The following is a 17,489-nucleotide window of genomic DNA, read 5'->3' on the forward strand; positions in this document are numbered from 1 at the left end:
CAAGCCCTCACATGACACAGGTCATGTTAATATGTTTAATGGAATTACAATTTTTAACCTTTATGTTAGCTAAACCTTCAACAGTAACTATATTCTTCTCTATTCTATGGACAGCACATGTACCTGTTGATGTGGCTCAACTTATATGTGTTAACTGAAAACATCTAAATTCATTCATTTTAAAAGAAGTATATGCTGAATCACTCGATGCTGCTATTTCATATTCATGCAGTCTCTGCTGTTTTAATGACAAACATTCACTCCAGCTCAGTTTTCACCGTCTTTATTTCCCCCCCGAAACTCAGAGCCGTAACAAAAATACAAGCGTTTTTTTCAATATGATTTCAGTCATTTACATATTCATATAGATGTACAAGTGAGAGCCGGTGAGCAAAAGTGCTTTAAGAATCATCTCTGAATAATATTCATTTTATCGTTAGAAAGAAAAAAAAAAGAAAATGCACGTTAAACCAACAAAATAAAACACAGAGTAAGATTTTAATCTACAGGTTTAAAAGTAAATATGATTTCAAAAGAGGGAATAAATCAGTGCAGGGTCTACTTCAGGTTCACAAGCAGACCTGGCAGCAGAGCAGCAGCTGAACAGTTTCATTACTGTGGAGAGGAAACCTTGTAACGGCGACCTTTAACAGATACATCACCGCTCGTGTTGAAGGTTTTCACAGGCCTTGATGTGTCGGAACATTTTTCATGACCCTGAGGCCCGGAGGCGACGGCCGAGTGTGTGACAAATCACCGCTGTCACGTGGAAACTGTAAATCCACTTCATTAGCTGTACGGGCCGTGAAGGTTTACTCAGGAAGAAAACCCACCTCAACATCCAAAAACACACAATCTGAAGAAAGAATTAATGTCTGTAACTGTGAGAGCTGGAGCAGCAGCGTCCCGTGTTCGCTGCCCAGAGCCAAGAAATAGTCTGGTCCAAAACCCTCCGTTAAACAGTGAATTGTGCAGATTCTGTTCGGATTAAACAGACGAAACATGACATGATAATTAGTGAGCTGTTGCTAGGCAGATTATGTTAGCTGTTTCCACCTGTTTTCACTCTTTGTGCTAAGCTAAGATAACCCGCTAGTGGCTTTAGCTCATTTATCAGTTCATTAATCGATCTTCTCATCCAGCTAATGTTTGACAAGCGGTTTCTGGTGCTGCTGAACTGCGTTGAGTTACACCAGCAGGTGTTTCTCTTAATTTGTCCACCCCATTTTAATTAATGAGAGTTCCAAAAGAATCCAAAGATATTCAGTTTGCTATCATTTAAGACAAATAAAGCAGGAAATCCTCACATTTGAGAGGTTGAAAGAAGCTAATTTTGGCTTTTTTTTTAAAAAAACAAAAGAATGAATCCATTACCAGATCAGTCAAATGAACAACTCCAGTTCACAACAGCATGAAAACTTAAAGAAAATACGACTTTGATGGAGCTCTGGAAAAAACTGAGGCCCATGGATGCACTGCAGAAAGCGAATCAGTCTAAAAATGATGGCGCGTGTTCATAAATGACCTGTATGAAGTTCATGTTGAGCTTAAGCTCATCCAACCAGCAGCGTGCAGCTTTAAGCGAGCATCAGCTTCAGCTGTCCATCAGAGAAATGCCTCATTTCAGATAGTTTAACGTGGTGACCTGAACTTTAGTGCACTAATTAGGTGCTAAAATACACCCATGTGGTACTCCAAGCAAATTGGAACCACAATGAGGATCTTTTACACCGATCTAAGTTTTTGTCATTAGAAACCAAATAGCCGTGAGGTATATTTTGGCTCCAAAGGTCTCTGCCGGGGTTAATCTGCAATATCTGGCGTCAAGGAAATGAAAGCCCTCAGACGATTCAAACATCTCGACCAGGCAACTTCTCAGGGGGGGGAGAGGGGCGACCCTCCCTCCGCTTCACACAGAGAAAAATAACATTCGGTCAGCTGGGATTAAGGCCGGACCACGAAACATCACACACACACACCCAATGCTTTAAAACAATGCCGAGCGGAGGAAAACAAACACAGGACTGTCTTCGATCTGGAGAATGTTTTTCTGACCCACTTCTGCGGCGAGACAGGGGAAGAACAGAACCGGCGTGTCTGTCTGCTGGATTTGGGAGTGATGAGAAGCATCTTTATTTCTTTCTCGGCTGTTACGAGGGCAATATCCGGCAAATCCCCCTTAAAAAAGGATTCTGTCAAATTACTCCCTCATCGGGTTTTCATTAATCGCCGCATCTCGCGTTTCATTAAAGAAAGAAAAGAAAATTGGTGCTCATTGACTGTAACTGAGACCCTAATGAGCATCAAAAACTGGTATTAGGCGGAGTGTGTGTGTAGGAAAATAGGATTTGAGACGTATGCGTGCGCTGTTGAGGAAAGCGGCGTGTGTGTAAGCTGATCCATCGATATCTAAATAAATTAACGAGGCCCAGCTCCACGTGGACCCCCGTTTCCCCTCATACACACTGACACAACTGCATTTTCAGACTTGCATGCACACACACACACACACACAACCCCAATACCCTGTGAAGTCTGTGTGTAACTGAACAAGTGCCTGTTTCATGGCTGCTACTCCCATTTCCCCGCTGTAACACCATCCCCATGCTCCTGTGTGTGTGTGTGTGTATGTGTGCGTGTGTGTTTGTGTGTGTGTGGTAGGTTTATGTCAGTGCCTTTGTTCGGTTTCAGTGTGTGTGTTTGTATGGACGTGAAAGCACATACAGGTGGGTCGTCACATCTTTGTGTGCATACACACACACACACACACACACACACACACACACACACAGGTGTGCTATTTCCAGTGTGTGGTCCAAGAGGAGACAATGGCCAGATAACAGACACACCAGGCGGAGGTGAAAGGCCTTTGTTCCTGCCGCACAGCTCAAGCCCCCCGTCTCTTCTTACCACAACAGATACAGGTCGGAGCCCCCATGCTACCTGCATCCACCTGCACAGTACAGCTCCTATAGGTGGGCAGGAGGCGGGTGTCAATTTAACCCCGACACCCATTCAGCCTAGCCTAAACCGAACCACATGGTCTTCAGATGGGTTCGATGCGTGAGCTCAGTCGCTGTTATGACGCAGTCCAGCACTTTTAGGACTTCTTGTCCATGTTAGCTTGAAAATTTTTGCGTTTGGAAAAAGCTGCTACTATTTTAAAGTGATGAATACAAATTTCACGTGAAAACATTTTGACTTGTGTGCTTTTTTGCTGATGCTAATGTTACAGCAGCCAAAACAACATGTTTAGCAGATAGCGATTGTTAGCTAGCTAGCCAGGAGCAACTAGACAAACCAAGGCAACAATGTACTTTTGATTCTGCTCAGCAGGGCAAGTTGAACAAATAACTGCTAGCGTGAAGCTCGAGAGCATCAGGACCTCAAATATGGCTGCCAGAGAGTGCACTGCTAGCTTATCATGATGTCCTCCATATTATCTCTGCCTTCAAGAGACAGTGGAGCAAAGGGACTGAGCAGAAGCTGGTAGCTAATGATGCTAATATGTTAGCTGCAAGCACCTTCCATGAAGAGATTAGTCTGAAAGGATTCGTTCACTTGGGTCTGATTCCAGCCTTCCTAAACCTGCACTGGTGTTCTAACAGCTGCCTCAAACAGACGCAACAAGGCAATCCGTCCTCATCGGGACACCGAGGTGTGGTGATAATAAGGTCTGTTTTTACATAAACATCAAAGTGGTGGAACAGGAAAAACAAAAAGAGGAGAGCATGTGAATTAATCTGTTGCCATTCGGGTTAAAGACCCTGTAGCTTCAATGTCGGTGGAAGTGCTTTCCAGGATCGCCGACACCAGCTCGACTTGTCCACCTGGGTCAGTGTCTTTTACGATACAGGCGAGAAAACAAAAACACGGCGACTCACTTGGCCAACAGGCCTGGACCGGTTTAATGAGGCCGCGCTCCACAGCAAGAAACAATTCCCCCCATTCAGGTCCCGTGCTTCCAAAAGATTCCACATCCCTTGATCTAATTCATTATGTTCAGAAAAGTCAGAGCCAATTATAGACGCACTACAGAAGCTCTCCTTGTCCAGAAGTCCTGATGTATATCAGCCACTGTCTTAAATAACATGTTCTATGAATGCGACTGGTTGAACTTAATTCAAACAAAAAGAAAGACAGAAAGGACGAAAAAGAAGTACATTGAGATAACCAGTTCTCAGACAATCAGTGTCTTTGTGAAGCCCAGAGACAGGAGTCTCTTTCCCGTGAGACCAGAGGCTAATATTGTCCATTAAGAAAACAGGAAACATACTGTTTGTCATCCTTCACGAATCTCCCATAAAGTCTTGTTTCTCAGTTTCATTTAGCTCGAGTGTTGATCAAGAGAGAACAACACAAAGAAAGTCCGGCAGGTGCGGCAGCGTCACTGTTTCCAACAACCAGAACCGCCTCCAACCCGCCAGGTCTTAATCACCTTGTTTTCGTTAAGCCAGTGTGATGGAGTGATGCCAGAAAGAGGAGAGGAGCGGCAGTCTTCTTTCTGCGACCCCTTGTTTCTGTTCGTACTCTGCTCATGCTTGTTTTTTTTTTCTTTAAACAAAAGGAAAGATAAAAATCAGAGGCAAAACAACGACTTCTTAATCCCATTAGGTCGGTTTCAACCGCAGGTTTCATCCTAGGAAAGAAAGATTCACTGACTGAGTGGAACAAAAAACTGTTTGCTCTCTTTCTGCAAGAGCGAAACGCCATTAAAAAAAAAATACCCCAAAAAACAAAAGCAAGCTGTCTTTGTCTTTTATCCGTCTGCCTGGCAGCACAGAGCATGAAAGCAAAATAGAAACAGGAGTGTGCCTCTAATCTCTTTCTCTTTATCACTCAGTGTCTCTTCTGTTTCCTCATTTTATCAACCAAGAAAGGGAGGAAAGAGAAAAACAAAACACGGGAGAGAAAGTCTTTTCTCTCTTTGTCAATCAATTCTGCTGCATCTTGAGAGTTCTTTCCTTTCGTGGGTCAGCATCCGGCCGGCACGTCTGACATGAAGTCGAACTCGTTCTGGCCCAGCCAAAGCTCCGGCAGCTCGTTGGCTCGGTCCAAACCCAACTCCACCACCAGTGACATGAGGACCTCCTCGTCCACGGGGTCAAAGTCGATAATTCCACCTGCACCGGAGCTTTGGTTCCCCATGCTGATGCCGACGCCCATCCCACCTCCGCCGAGGCCTCCGGACGGCCCCAGAAGCTGGCTACCGGTGCCCAGAGGCGAGGTGCCGAATCCCCTTTGAGCACCGCCGGGTGCAGGGTGTCCAGCGGAGGCACCGGCGAGGTTCTGGTAGTGTGAGTTGAGCTTCTGCAGCTGCATGCTGGCGATGAGGTGAGGCCCCGTCTGGAGGCAGAAGGGCTGAGGTTTGGAGAGCGGGGCCGACGACAGCGATGACCCGGGCGAGGAGGCGGCGCCGGAGGACGGGGAGAACGGCACAACGGAGGTTTTGGAGGACGGGTAGTGGAGCAGGGAGCTGAGAGGAGAGGAGGAAGAGGAGAGGTCCTTCATCGCAGCGTGCGCGTTGCCAGGGAACAGCAGTGAGGTCATCACCAGGAAAACCCAGAGCCTGGAGGAAGAAAAGCAAGATGTTCTGCAACGTCATCAAACTGGTGACATCATGCTAAATGCTAAATCCAGACGTGCAGAGCAACACCAAAAAACAGGAAATGACATGTTCTTATTCTTTTTTGTAGCATGGCCTCACCTCATATCTGCCATACCTGAACCAGATGCTTGTAGAACACTGAGAGCCCCAGTAATTAGCTTAGCTTAGCATTAAGGCTAATCAAACTAGCCTGGCTCTTTTGGTAAAAACGACAAGAGAGAAGCTGTTTCACCTCTGCTTTCAGTATTTGTGCTAAGCTTGTATCAGTCTAATGGCAAAACAAAGGAAGCTGAGTTGGCAATTTGTTGACATTTACGTTCTTGGACACCCGAAGCAGAATGAGAAAACATTTAACACATACAGAAATCATACAGATCACGTTTTTGCTTTGCTCCGTCTTCTCCATCTGCAATATGTCAACGCCTCTGAACATTTTCCAGGCAGCTCACAATCTGTAGTAGGAAACTGAGCTTGCTCACTGTATGCATGAATTTATTTGCATCTCCACGTGGCGTTTCAAACAGGAGCGGCTCTTTAGCAGGGTCAGCTTTAAGTGGTGAGAGCAGCTCCAGCTGGAAACATCACAGGTGTGAATCAATTCATGAAGCTGCGTTTTCTGTCTTTGTTTGCACCTGTGCATCTTTCTACTGACAGTGATGCAGGAGATACATAAGGAGATTCTGGAGCCTGATATTTGCCGAATGCTTCTCTTGTTTGGTTGCAGGGGTTTTCCTGCTGGTCTGCGTTTGGTTACTGGGTTACACTGAAATGTCCAGACTTGATCTTGTGCTCACTGATGGCTGTCACTGCCAGTTAGCCTCAACAAATACAGCTTTTCAGGTGCAATTTAGACTTGGACGTCATTTTCCCACATTGATTGCTAGCTAACTACAGGCTACATGTTTGAAAACTAGCACCATAAAAATGATCGCAATCCAATAAGTGTGAGATCAATGCAGCTTTAGGGGTTTTTTTAAGTCACCATTCAGAAATATCACTCTTGAAATGTCGTGTTTTTCGTATCAACGTTGACTGCTAATGCTAACGTGGCTTCCATATTGACTGAAAATAGCGTTGCACAGACAGATGTCAAAGGAAAATAAAATAACATGCCAACCAAAAATAATGACCACGCCATCCGGCTGAATGAATGAAACAAAACAGCAGATTGATTTTGAGGCTAACGCTAGCTGCTGGCCTTCCAGTCTTTACACTAGGCTAGGCTAGGCTAGGCTAATCCCCTTTGACCCCAGCTCTGTACTACAACACATGAAAGTAGGATCTGTTCCCTCATGTTGCTCTCAGCAAATCCTTTCTAAACTTGGAGCCGTTTCTTTGACTTTTGCCTCTGCTTGAGAAAATCTTTTGAGATAAAAGACGAAGATACCGCTAACGATAAACTGCAGAGTGGCCCCCTTGTTAGCTCTCTGTTCCTTGTACCCTGTGAAAAGAATTCGATGACTAAATAAAGAATGACAAATAACTTAAGTGGTTGTTCAAGAGCGATTTCCTGCCAAACACAGACGGCAACAACAATGGCGTTGTTGACTTAAGAGCGGCTTTGCTCATGTTCTTATGACCCAGTAAATCACTGAAGTCAGATCTGTCTGGGAAACGCACCAGCCGACCCCGGTGCCTGGACGGCCGCATGACTCGGTGCGTTTGAGACTGACTTTGTGTGCATTCGCTTGATGTCTGTTTTTCCTCTTGACCTATTGAGCAGCAAATTAACCATGAAAAGGCTGCAGGGAGAAGGCCTGTGGGTACCAACTGGGTTAGTGAGTGTTTATAGGTCTGTATATGTGTGTGTGTGTGAATGGAGTTCACAACAGAGCCTTTGAGGATCTTAAAGAGTGATTGGGTCACATGGCAGGATAAATACATATGGGCCCTGAGAACAGAGCATATGTCTGCTTGTGTGTGTGTGTGTGTGTGTGTGTGTGTGTGTGTGCAAAGCGTGACACGCTGAGAAAAGATGTGTGTGGAGGTAAAAGAGGACGAGTGAAACTCAGCGTGTGTGTGTGTGTTTTTTTAGTGTGTGACTCTCTCGCAAAAAGACTCCTATAGAGGCTCATGTTAAAGTCCCTGAGCTGGTTTATATTACACGCAGTTCAAACAGCATGTGTGCCTTGACACACACACATCATGCGGCTATCCTTTGAGTAAGCTAATCGCTTAATAATATGTGCCGATACTCTGCCCCCCTGCCCCCCCTTGCGCTCTCTCTCTCTCTCTCTCTCTCTCTCTCTCACACACACACACAAACACACACACACACAGACCCTCCTCCCAGCACTGGCTCTTATTTAGCGAGAACATAATTGCTACAGGCAGGCATGCAGCTGCACTCGACTGATAGAGTTAACACACACACACAAAGATACCAAACAGCTGTCAGTGGCAGGTCTGCATGTGTGTGTGTGTGTGTGTGTGTGTGTGTGTGTGTGTTCATTATTCATTGACTGATTACTGTCATGGCCAGGCTGCACATGGTGTCTCTGCACAACAGCTTTCCAGCACATTGAGTCCAGGAGACAGAAACAAATAAAAAAAAACTGCACACAACTGACAAACTGCTGAAAAAAAAACATCTAAACATTCATTTAAAAGTTTTATAAGGAGCTTTAGGAGACATTCAGGGTGGAAATCAGCCACAAAGTACACCTTCAATGGAGAGAAGCGTCCCTCTCCTGCTGCTAATTAAGATGCATGCAATTAGCCAGAAGAAATTGGTTGATTTGGACACTTTTCCACACTTTAAAGAATTGAAGCTAGACTTAACGCTTGCTAAAGAGCAGCCACTGTCATTCAGTGACAATAATGAGGTAATGCTGAATGCTAAATAGTAGCATGTGTGGAGAAGAGGCGGAAAATTCAGTGAAATGACTGAAATGAGTCAATGTAATATTTTACCCAAAGTTTGCAAAAGTTAGCTAGCATTAGCCACCAGAAGCTAATGGTCATACTAGACCAATCAGGTTATGGCAGCAAAACTGGTGAGCGTATTGAATAAAGAAAGGGTGTTTTTTATTAAACTTTTCATTCATAAGAGGAAGGTTTTGTTATTTCCTCTTCTTGCATTAAACAAAAAAAAAAATATTCAAGCCAAAGTATCCAATAGAAACATCTTCAAACTGCTTAAAGCTGGAGTGGCGGACTTTTATATATTAATAAACGTCTGATACACTCAAGCCCAAATGAGCTCCTGCAATAATTTGTAGTTTTAATTTTAAGTTTTTATAATTTCTACAGAGTTGAAGGGTGGAGCAGGCTGCAGCAGCTAGGAGCATGGCGGAGCCAATGGTGTCATCAGCCCATTGACAGCGTTTGTGTAATTACTCTCATTGCCAGAAGGGGGAGACAAAGGTCTCGCTCTGCAGGTTTAAATCCAAATGTTGCCTATTTTACTGTATAATATTAAGACATTTAACATTTAAGAATGCTGGCTTGTTTTGTTCAATGAAACAAAGGGGTTTGTAAAAAAAAAATAAATATTTTTTTATTTTTTGAAATATGATTTTTGGTTTATGAACTGCTAAATTCCCAATGATGCAATGTGCACATGTCATTTTGGAGATTTTAGGTCAACAAAACCACACATCCTAAACTTAGAAACCATGATTAAGGAGCTGAGGCTTTAAAAACAAACCCAGAGCACAGTGAGGTGCAGCCTGGAGTTCATCTTTCAAAGAAAATCCAAATGACCAAATAAGGATGTCTACACGAGTTAGTCTCTCTGTTTGTACTCCTGTATTTTAGCCTTCTAATCCAGCAAATTTGACATTTTTAAGCCTGCAGGAGACATGAAAGTGCCTCAAGGAAGTCGAGAAGTGAGAAATCCTGTTTTTCTTCCTCACATGCAAACAGCAGCTTTTCTGGCTGCAGACCTGCTCACGACAACACGAGCCGGCGGCCTCCTGTTTTTGTCTGAAACAAGGATGGGTTTGAGTCAGAAACGTCCAAGAGCTTCGCTGCTGTCCTCGCAGGCGGCGGAGCGGGAGGACGCTTCAGCGGAGTTAGGAAGGACGCTGTGTGAAAGTGCTGGAGGAGGGCCAATGTTTTTTCCTGTTCACAGCTGACCCGACTCATTGTGTTCTTCCACCACTTTTATGAGATTGTGAAATGGGCCCTGGCTCAGTTTCCCTGTAAATGATTTCATTAGCAGTCTAGGCTGCCGTCTTGGCCGTGGACTGGTCTACATTTATTCTCATTATGAGCAATGAAAGTCTGCTCCCCCTGCCAGATTAGCAGCTCCGACAGTGAAACCATTTCTGTCTCCGTGTGCATATCTTCAAATATTAGAGCTGCGGCTGATGATTCATCTGCTATTTCTTGGAAAATAGTCAAAATTGCTCATCACAATTTGTCGGAGCTCAAGTACATTTAAAATTTTTGAATATTTGCAGCAAATATTCACTTTTGAGAAGCCAGATTTGGCAGTTTTCTGCCCTTTCTGCTTGAAAAGTGACTTCAGCGATTGATTATCAATATGTCAATTATTTGTCCATACATTTGAGTAACGAACCAGTCGACAAATTGTTTCAGCAACAAATATTCTAGGAATGTTATACTGAATGAGAAGTTTAGAAGAGGTTCAGAAAGTGTATTAAGATCACCTCAAACTCAAAGTACTTACAAAGTATTTTGAGGCCAAACAGATAATTATTCAGTAGACTTGAATATTTTAGGTGAAACAAGATGAAACCATGAATTAATCAATTAAGTAATTAACAGTTTAGATTCACTGAAGAAAGTCCTGCATCCAGCCAAAATGCCAAACAAAAAGTCTCTGGTTCCAGCTTAATTTGAGGATTTGCTGCTGTTTCCTGTTTTATATCATTTTCACCATCTTTAATTTCAGATCACTCCTCTGAAGCTTTCTATCAAATCACATGATCTTCATCACTTAAGACAACACTGATGACAAGTCCTCAAAGCGTTCAGAAAGAACAACGAAGGTGATTTTTCAGAAAAGCAGAATAAGTTCACTGTGAATGGACACACACAGACACAGGCACACACACACACACAGACAGACACAGACACACACACACACACACACACAAACCGCCAACAACGAAGGTTTCAATTACACAATTAAAGCGTGACAAGCAAATTGAAACGTCAGTCTGTCCCTGTCCCTTTCAAACACACACACACACACACACGCACACACACACACACACACACACACACACACCATATGCTGCCCCAGCGTGACGCATTCACCACTTGCTTTAATTGCCTCCAACTCCATATTGAAGGCGGTTAATGAGAAGCCAATTTATTGAAAAAAAAAAAAAAAACTCACTCATTTGACTTTTGTCCTCTAAAGTTTTTGTCTGATGTCTTGTTGCAACTTTTGCTGTTTTGGATGGACAATGAAGCTCTAATAATAATCTTGAGTCACATTTTTATTGATTTAAGGGTAAAATTAATTTAGAAAAACTGTGCAAATACTTCAAATTAAGGGTTGCACTGGCAGAAATCAATAGATTTTTCTTCATTAAACACTAATTTCCGTCAGTTTTGTGGCTTTTCTAATAAAGTCTGTCAGTGCCATTCATTTCTGCTGCACAGATAATATAAGGAGGCGTGTAAACTGAGCTTATCCAGGAAAATGTAAAGTTCCACACAAGCTTCAGCTCGAGGCAGAGAAAGCTTGACCTCACTGAAACTGTTATGTAAACACTTGAGGAAAAAGTTTCAGCCGACAGATTTACATCAACCCCCCCCCCCCCCCCCCCCCCCCCCCCAGTGTGACAGGTCCTGTCAAAGCGGAGCAGAGGAGCGGACAGAAAGGGACCAACCTGCCAGAACAGCCCGGTGCAGCTGCACAAAGCTCCGCCACAACAAGAGTTCAAACCGCCGCGTCCGGAGGGTCCAGAGTGTGCGCTGTGGAGAAGAGCCAAAGAGACGCTGAAGTCCGGACAAACGACGCGCGCTGGCGGCCTGCGGACACTCAGGAGGGTCTGTCAGCTCCTCAATGAGCTGCTCACTGAATACAAAGCATTTTGTTCCGCGCTCTCCCCTCACTCTGTGTGTGTGTGTGTGTGTGTGTGTGTGTGTGTGCGGGCAGGAGGCCGTCCAAAAACAAGGAACTGGATCTCCAAAGGATCCGGGTGCAGGCACAAATCTTATTGGTTGAAGCAAAAACCAATGGGCGGGGCCAAATGGATTCACAGAAATTAAATTATAATGAGGAATAGAGCAAAATATTATTCATACATGAGTTATTTCTGTAGTTATTTAAAGTTTATGTATATTTAACCCAATAGTAGTAAAAAAGCACATTAATAACATAAGAAGGAACCCTACGGCAGGCCCTTTATACCAACAGCAGCAGAGTGTTCAGCTCCAGTGTCAGTTAATGCAGCACTGGGTTCATATTCAGACTGTTTTTGCACTGATGTGTGATTTATCATACACAAATTACTTTGTGCAACATTACTTTTTTACTCTTTTTAAGTACTGCACCAATGCATACAGACTGATATTCTACATATATATTTATGACTGTGCAATAGTGTAAATGCTGTACTTATATTATCCATACCCACCATGTGCAATTTTTTTTACATATTTTTCTAATAGTTCTTTGTGTAAAATATGTACATATATACAGTATAGTCAGCTTTTATTTTGTATTTTGTATTTCTCTATTCTGTTTTTTTTCCAACTGCTATTGTCTGCTGCCTCTAACACCCAACTTTCCCTGGCTGGGCATTAATAAAGTCTTATCTTATCTTATCTTAATGACAATGATAAAATACAAGGTAACATCAAGATATGTGCACAAATCTTAAACCAAATAAAACAGACACACTCGTGGCCTGTGAGGTAAAATTGATGTTTTTGTCAATGGAGTCTGGTGACTTTGACCAGAGCGGCGTAACGGCTGTTTCTGAGGAAACAAGAAGGTCGATTTCTGAAGGGACCCTTTCAATGATGTTTTGAGACACTTAGACAAAGTGGACATACATTCAGTGGACATACTTTGATGGTGACAGTTGTTTCCAAGCATTACGCCAGGACACCAGGACCTTGAAACTGACACAGCTAAATGGAATTCAGCCATCACTGCTTTCATTATTCACACCTGTGGTTCCCCACCTGCGTCACGTCAAAACGCCTCCTGTGAAAACAGATCTTTCCGGCTCCGTATCCGGGTGAATCCAGCCTCCGGAGTTTGTGTGCTGCCGCTCTGTAGGGCAGATGTTGCTCATTCTGAAGCAAACACCATCAGGAATCAAATGGACCATTTCAGCCCACTCTGTCTTTGTCTGTGTCACTCACCCAGAGAGAGAGAGGGGGAGAGGGAGAGGGAGGTGGTCTGTGAATGATTTGCATAACTACATGTTCTTGTTGTGTCCTCATGTGATTAGACACTGATGAATATGTCCTGAATGATTCATGATGTCAGGCTGGTTGGCGGTTGGAACAGAAGAAATAATGTTTGATCACAGTTTGGGTTCTACTTGCGTCTCATAAACATTTAATTTACCACCTTTCAAATGCAAAGTGACACCTGAGCAAAAGCTGATCAGTGAATTCCCACATAATATCCTTCACCATTAATATCACTGACTTTTGCCTCTTTAGTTTACTTTTTTTTATTTCATTGTACTTTTATTTTGGGGTATTTGGTCACCCAGTTTGGTCTGGCTCAGTTTCATTCTGTCATAAAGCAATATCTGCATGACGCACAAGCTAAAAACACAAAACAACAAACAAATGAGAGCTGTTTATGTGGGAAGATTAAATCCAACATAACAAAACGATGCAAAAAGACGATACAAATCATGAAAAACATGTGCGTGAAAATGAAGCATGTCGCAGGATAAAAGCGTGAAAATGATCTTTTTCATTCGTACGCTTTTTAGGTTTCTGAGCTGCATCGTTCCTCCTGCGACAAATCAATTTCCTCTTGGCGATCAATCTCATTTTGACTCATCTTTCACAAGAGACCACCCTGTTCCAGCATAAACGGAGGGAAAAGCTCACTTTAAATCTACGTCCTGCTGAATATCAGGTGTCTGTCCGCGGTCACAGGATCGGCCTGTCGGGCTGTTTAAATGTTTAGAGGTTTGTCAGCGGGTGTCGCTCACGCTGAGAGCTAGGTTCTGTCCTCCGGGTCGTTTTAGCCTATTTTATTCATAAGGGACAAACAAACGGCTGTTTGGGAGAAAGAAAAAACCCCAAAGTGTCGTTGGGGAACCACTCAAAGAAAAAAAAAAAAACCCTGTCCCTCCCCCACGTCCTGCTAAAAAAGAACAAGTCCATTCACCACTCATGTCCATTCATCCTGACAGTCTGTGGAACGAGGACGTCATTACGCGCCAGCAACATGCGCCGCCGTGGTCAAGTGCCACGCGCTCGGCCTCTCTTCCGTTAAGCAGATAAAAGGTGGCATCTGTCTTTATTGTGAGAGTAAATCCCCTCCGCCATTGACCGCAGACACTTCACATGTTGATGAGGAGGAGGACGTATAGACGGAGGCCCTCCGCCGCTTTGTTCCCCCGGGGGGGAGACGTTATGCAAATCAAACAAACCGTTTGTGATTTCCATCTTAGCAGACAAATAATTAAGAGCATGTTGGTCAAACTGTGAGCGCGCGAGCCGGACTTTTGTTCCGAGGTTGGAGGATTTAGACGAAAGAGACATAAAACTTTTAAAAACTTTGTGGACTTTTCAACATTTGAGAGCCAGAAAAGCTCCGTAAGTAAGTTCTGTTTCCTCCTGAAGTACACACGATCTGGAAAATTCCCCAAATATTTAAACAGGCTTTGCAAGACTCATGCAAATGTTGAGGACAACTGGCGAACTCCAACAGGAACCACAGAGCAGCAGGAAGAGGAAGGATGAGCCTTCGGTTTATCTAAGCTAATCAACAGCGAGGGTCAGATGATGCTCTATTCAAAGCACCGGAGTGGCGGTGAAGGGGCCCCGGCCCTCATTTGCATAAAAGTCGTTGAAGTTTTTTTTTTCTTTGTTGTGAAGCAGTCAAGGTGTGTGAGCAGGAAGGGGTCAGGTAAAGGAGACCCTCTAGATCCCAAAGAGGTTTACTGAAACTGAGGTCGCCGGCGCCCTGAACGCGCTCGTACGAGACTTCACAACTCGTCACCTCCTGATTGCGCAAGACCAAAAGCCCAAACCCTTACTCCGCAGATCCCACTTTCACATCGGAAAAAATTAATCTGCATGCGTCTAGAGGAAGACAATGCGAGCCAGAAGCAAATTACAGCTCGGCGCTGGCAGGGATCCGCTGTCTTCGCCGAACTGCGGAGGATCACTTTTCCTCTGCAGGATGCGTTGCATCACTCGGCTGGCTTATGTGGGATTTTAAAGTGACAGAAAAGCTCCGTAGTCTTGTCTCTAGGTAATTTAAATTCCATGCAAACAAGGTCCAGAGTAGACAAAGGTTATGTAACATGCGTTTCCTGACTGCAACCAGTTGCTCCCACAGTGTCGCCCGATGGGGAACCTTTGTTGCATCTGTGTCACTATTAAACAATTAGATTTATCATTATTTTGTCGTAAACCTCATCTCCCTGTTGTCATTCTTCACTTAACTACTTCCGTCACTTCTTGGATTTGAAACACCAGCAAAGCCTTCGAGGACAGACGGTTTTATGTGTGATTCGTCGCTTCCGGACGTCGAACACGCATGCTGTCGGTCTCGCCTGGTGGAAAATACTGTCACGGTTCTGTCTCGTACTGTCAGATACTCTCTAAACTTTGTGTCCTGGTCCTGTTCCAGGAGCTAAAATTAGACTGTTCAGAGAGTTAAAAGCTGGAAACGTTTTCTTTTTTTAACATCGGTTTATTATTACAAATTTAAGTGGTTTTAGGTTTTTGGTTTTACTCAGCGAAATTATCAAAATAGCTCAGTCAACCTGCCTCTGGGGGGGGGGGGGTTTATTCGTCAAAACACACAGTCCCATTGCCAGACAGAGATGTGGTTATTAGATGATTCAGCAAAAGCCTGGATTACGTTCAGTGACACGTTATTTATATCAAATGATTCTTTCTGCAATATCTGTGCACGGCAGCTACGTTTCAGTTAAAGGAAAGACTGGATCAGGGACAGAATGTGGTTCAAGTTGGAGAACCTGCAGGTTTGTGTCCGGACATGAACTCCGGTCTCCCGCACACCCCTACACCTCTGTGCTGGCAGCTAATGTTGGCGCTGGACATAAATCGTGAGGTGAAGAACTGTCCAGTGTGGAACTTAATGCTAAGAGTACTGAGCCCAAACACTCATAAGGTAGTGTGTGTGTGTGTGTGTGTGTGTGTGTAGTGTATTATATAACATGCACAGATCATCACCATTGTCAAATATAAATCCAAGTATGATGTATATACAGTATAGACACACATGCATACTGTTTATACCCCCCCACCCACTGTATATAAAGTACTCTTTAGTACGCAGGACATTGGATGTTGTTGCTTCTAACATTTACATTTGTCTACACTACTAGCACGTTATAATTGTGGTGCCTTCATGGACTCCTCGGATGGTCCCATTCCCCGAGATTGGGAGTTGTTTTTGGTGTGTTTGTGGGTTTTTAACCCCTTGACGCCTGAATTTATTTAGAAATATATTAAAAATCAGAGGCATTCGAGGAATGCATGCGCGATTCGGCTGCAATGTGGATTAAAGCGGTATGATGCGAATTCGTGACAATCGGCGTTCAGGGGTTAGGTCAACATGCGCGCCACAAACATGTGTTGCTTTTGAACTAATCTAGGTCACTCTACGCGGGCAGCGACACCAAATACCATATTACAAATTATATCCGAGCAAAAAATTCGTACCAATATGTGTATTAATTTCTGCTTTTATGATGTCAAAGCTGGCAAGTTGCGTACGAACATTTCCGCCAACTTTCCGAGCTGTTCGTACGAATTTTTCGCATCATTCCGACTCCGCACGAACGCGCTCTCAAATGTTCACATTCGCTGTCTTTGTTCAACCTTTTCAGCTGAGGATTGTTCTTGGAACATGAACAGCGAAGAACTGGAGTGAAATTCCTCGTACGTGAGCGCACACTTGGCCGGGGACGCAGGTTCTGAGGTGTTCGGCGACACTGAGGACATGGGAAAGTTTTGATGTTACAAAAACACACGTATGACAACATGAGCCCAAGAGATCCATCGCTTTAAGAGGTTTTTTCTGTTATGTGTTATCATTTTTGTTTGGCTACAAATCCAACTGTAAACAACCGGAGGACCCAGTTTCCTTCTAAAGCAGGGTCGCACGGGTCACGGTGGAACACAATCTCTTTCGCCTTTTGTGAAAACGTGATCCGCGAATTCCAGCAGTGCCCCGAATCCTCTTGGGGCCCCCTGAGTTTTTCTAATTTGACTCCGCGGAGCAAAGAAAACTACATAAACACACATAAGTCTCTCACGTCTCTCATGTTTACAGCCCCATGCCCGGCATTGTGTAACCCCCCCCCCGAACCCTCCACCTCCCAGTTTATGAGATAGAATTTCAATCGTCTCTCCTTTTCCGAACTCGTAAACGGTGTAATGAGTTTCATTTGCTTCGGCTACGTTGGGCTCAAACCGCCGAGGTGACCGCAGCAGTGTTCATAAAGATCACAGGGAATCCTCTCTCTCTCACACACACACACACACACACTCTCTCAACAGCTCACTTCTGTTCAGCACATGCCAGCCCTGACTGGTGAGTCCTACATTTGGTGTGAATTTCCAGGCCATTAATTTGGGGAACATCACTTCTAAAGGAAACTGGCCGACATTTGTGGTTCCTCTTTCAAACGCTCTCCATTAAAGCCTCTATTAAGCAGCCCCACACTGCATAAATCACTGCTTAAAATGCTGCAGAGACACGTGACAACAACATGCGCTC

General features: G+C 44.0%; 1 protein-coding gene across 1 annotated transcript; it reads right to left on the bottom strand.

Moving 5' to 3' along the window:
* Positions 1-286: 286 nt before the first annotated feature.
* On the bottom strand, positions 287-11,580 carry cited1 (Cbp/p300-interacting transactivator, with Glu/Asp-rich carboxy-terminal domain, 1). The gene is made up of 2 exons (XM_041965015.1): positions 11,419-11,580; positions 287-5,569 (listed from the first exon to the last, which is right to left on the bottom strand). The coding sequence occupies exon 2, from the start codon at positions 5,548-5,550 to the stop codon at positions 4,975-4,977; it is 576 nt and encodes a 191-aa protein (XP_041820949.1). The 5' UTR covers positions 5,551-5,569; positions 11,419-11,580; the 3' UTR covers positions 287-4,974.
* Between the last annotated feature and the right edge of the window lie 5,909 nt (positions 11,581-17,489).

Source organism: Chelmon rostratus, chromosome 23, assembly GCF_017976325.1.
Source record: "Chelmon rostratus isolate fCheRos1 chromosome 23, fCheRos1.pri, whole genome shotgun sequence".
NCBI classification, from domain to species: Eukaryota; Metazoa; Chordata; class Actinopteri; order Chaetodontiformes; family Chaetodontidae; genus Chelmon; species Chelmon rostratus.

Excerpts from the sequence above, each read along its gene's own strand:
- cited1 (XM_041965015.1), bottom strand. The coding sequence starts at position 5,550 with ATGACCTCACTGCTGTTCCCTGGCAACGCGCACGCTGCGATGAAGGAC.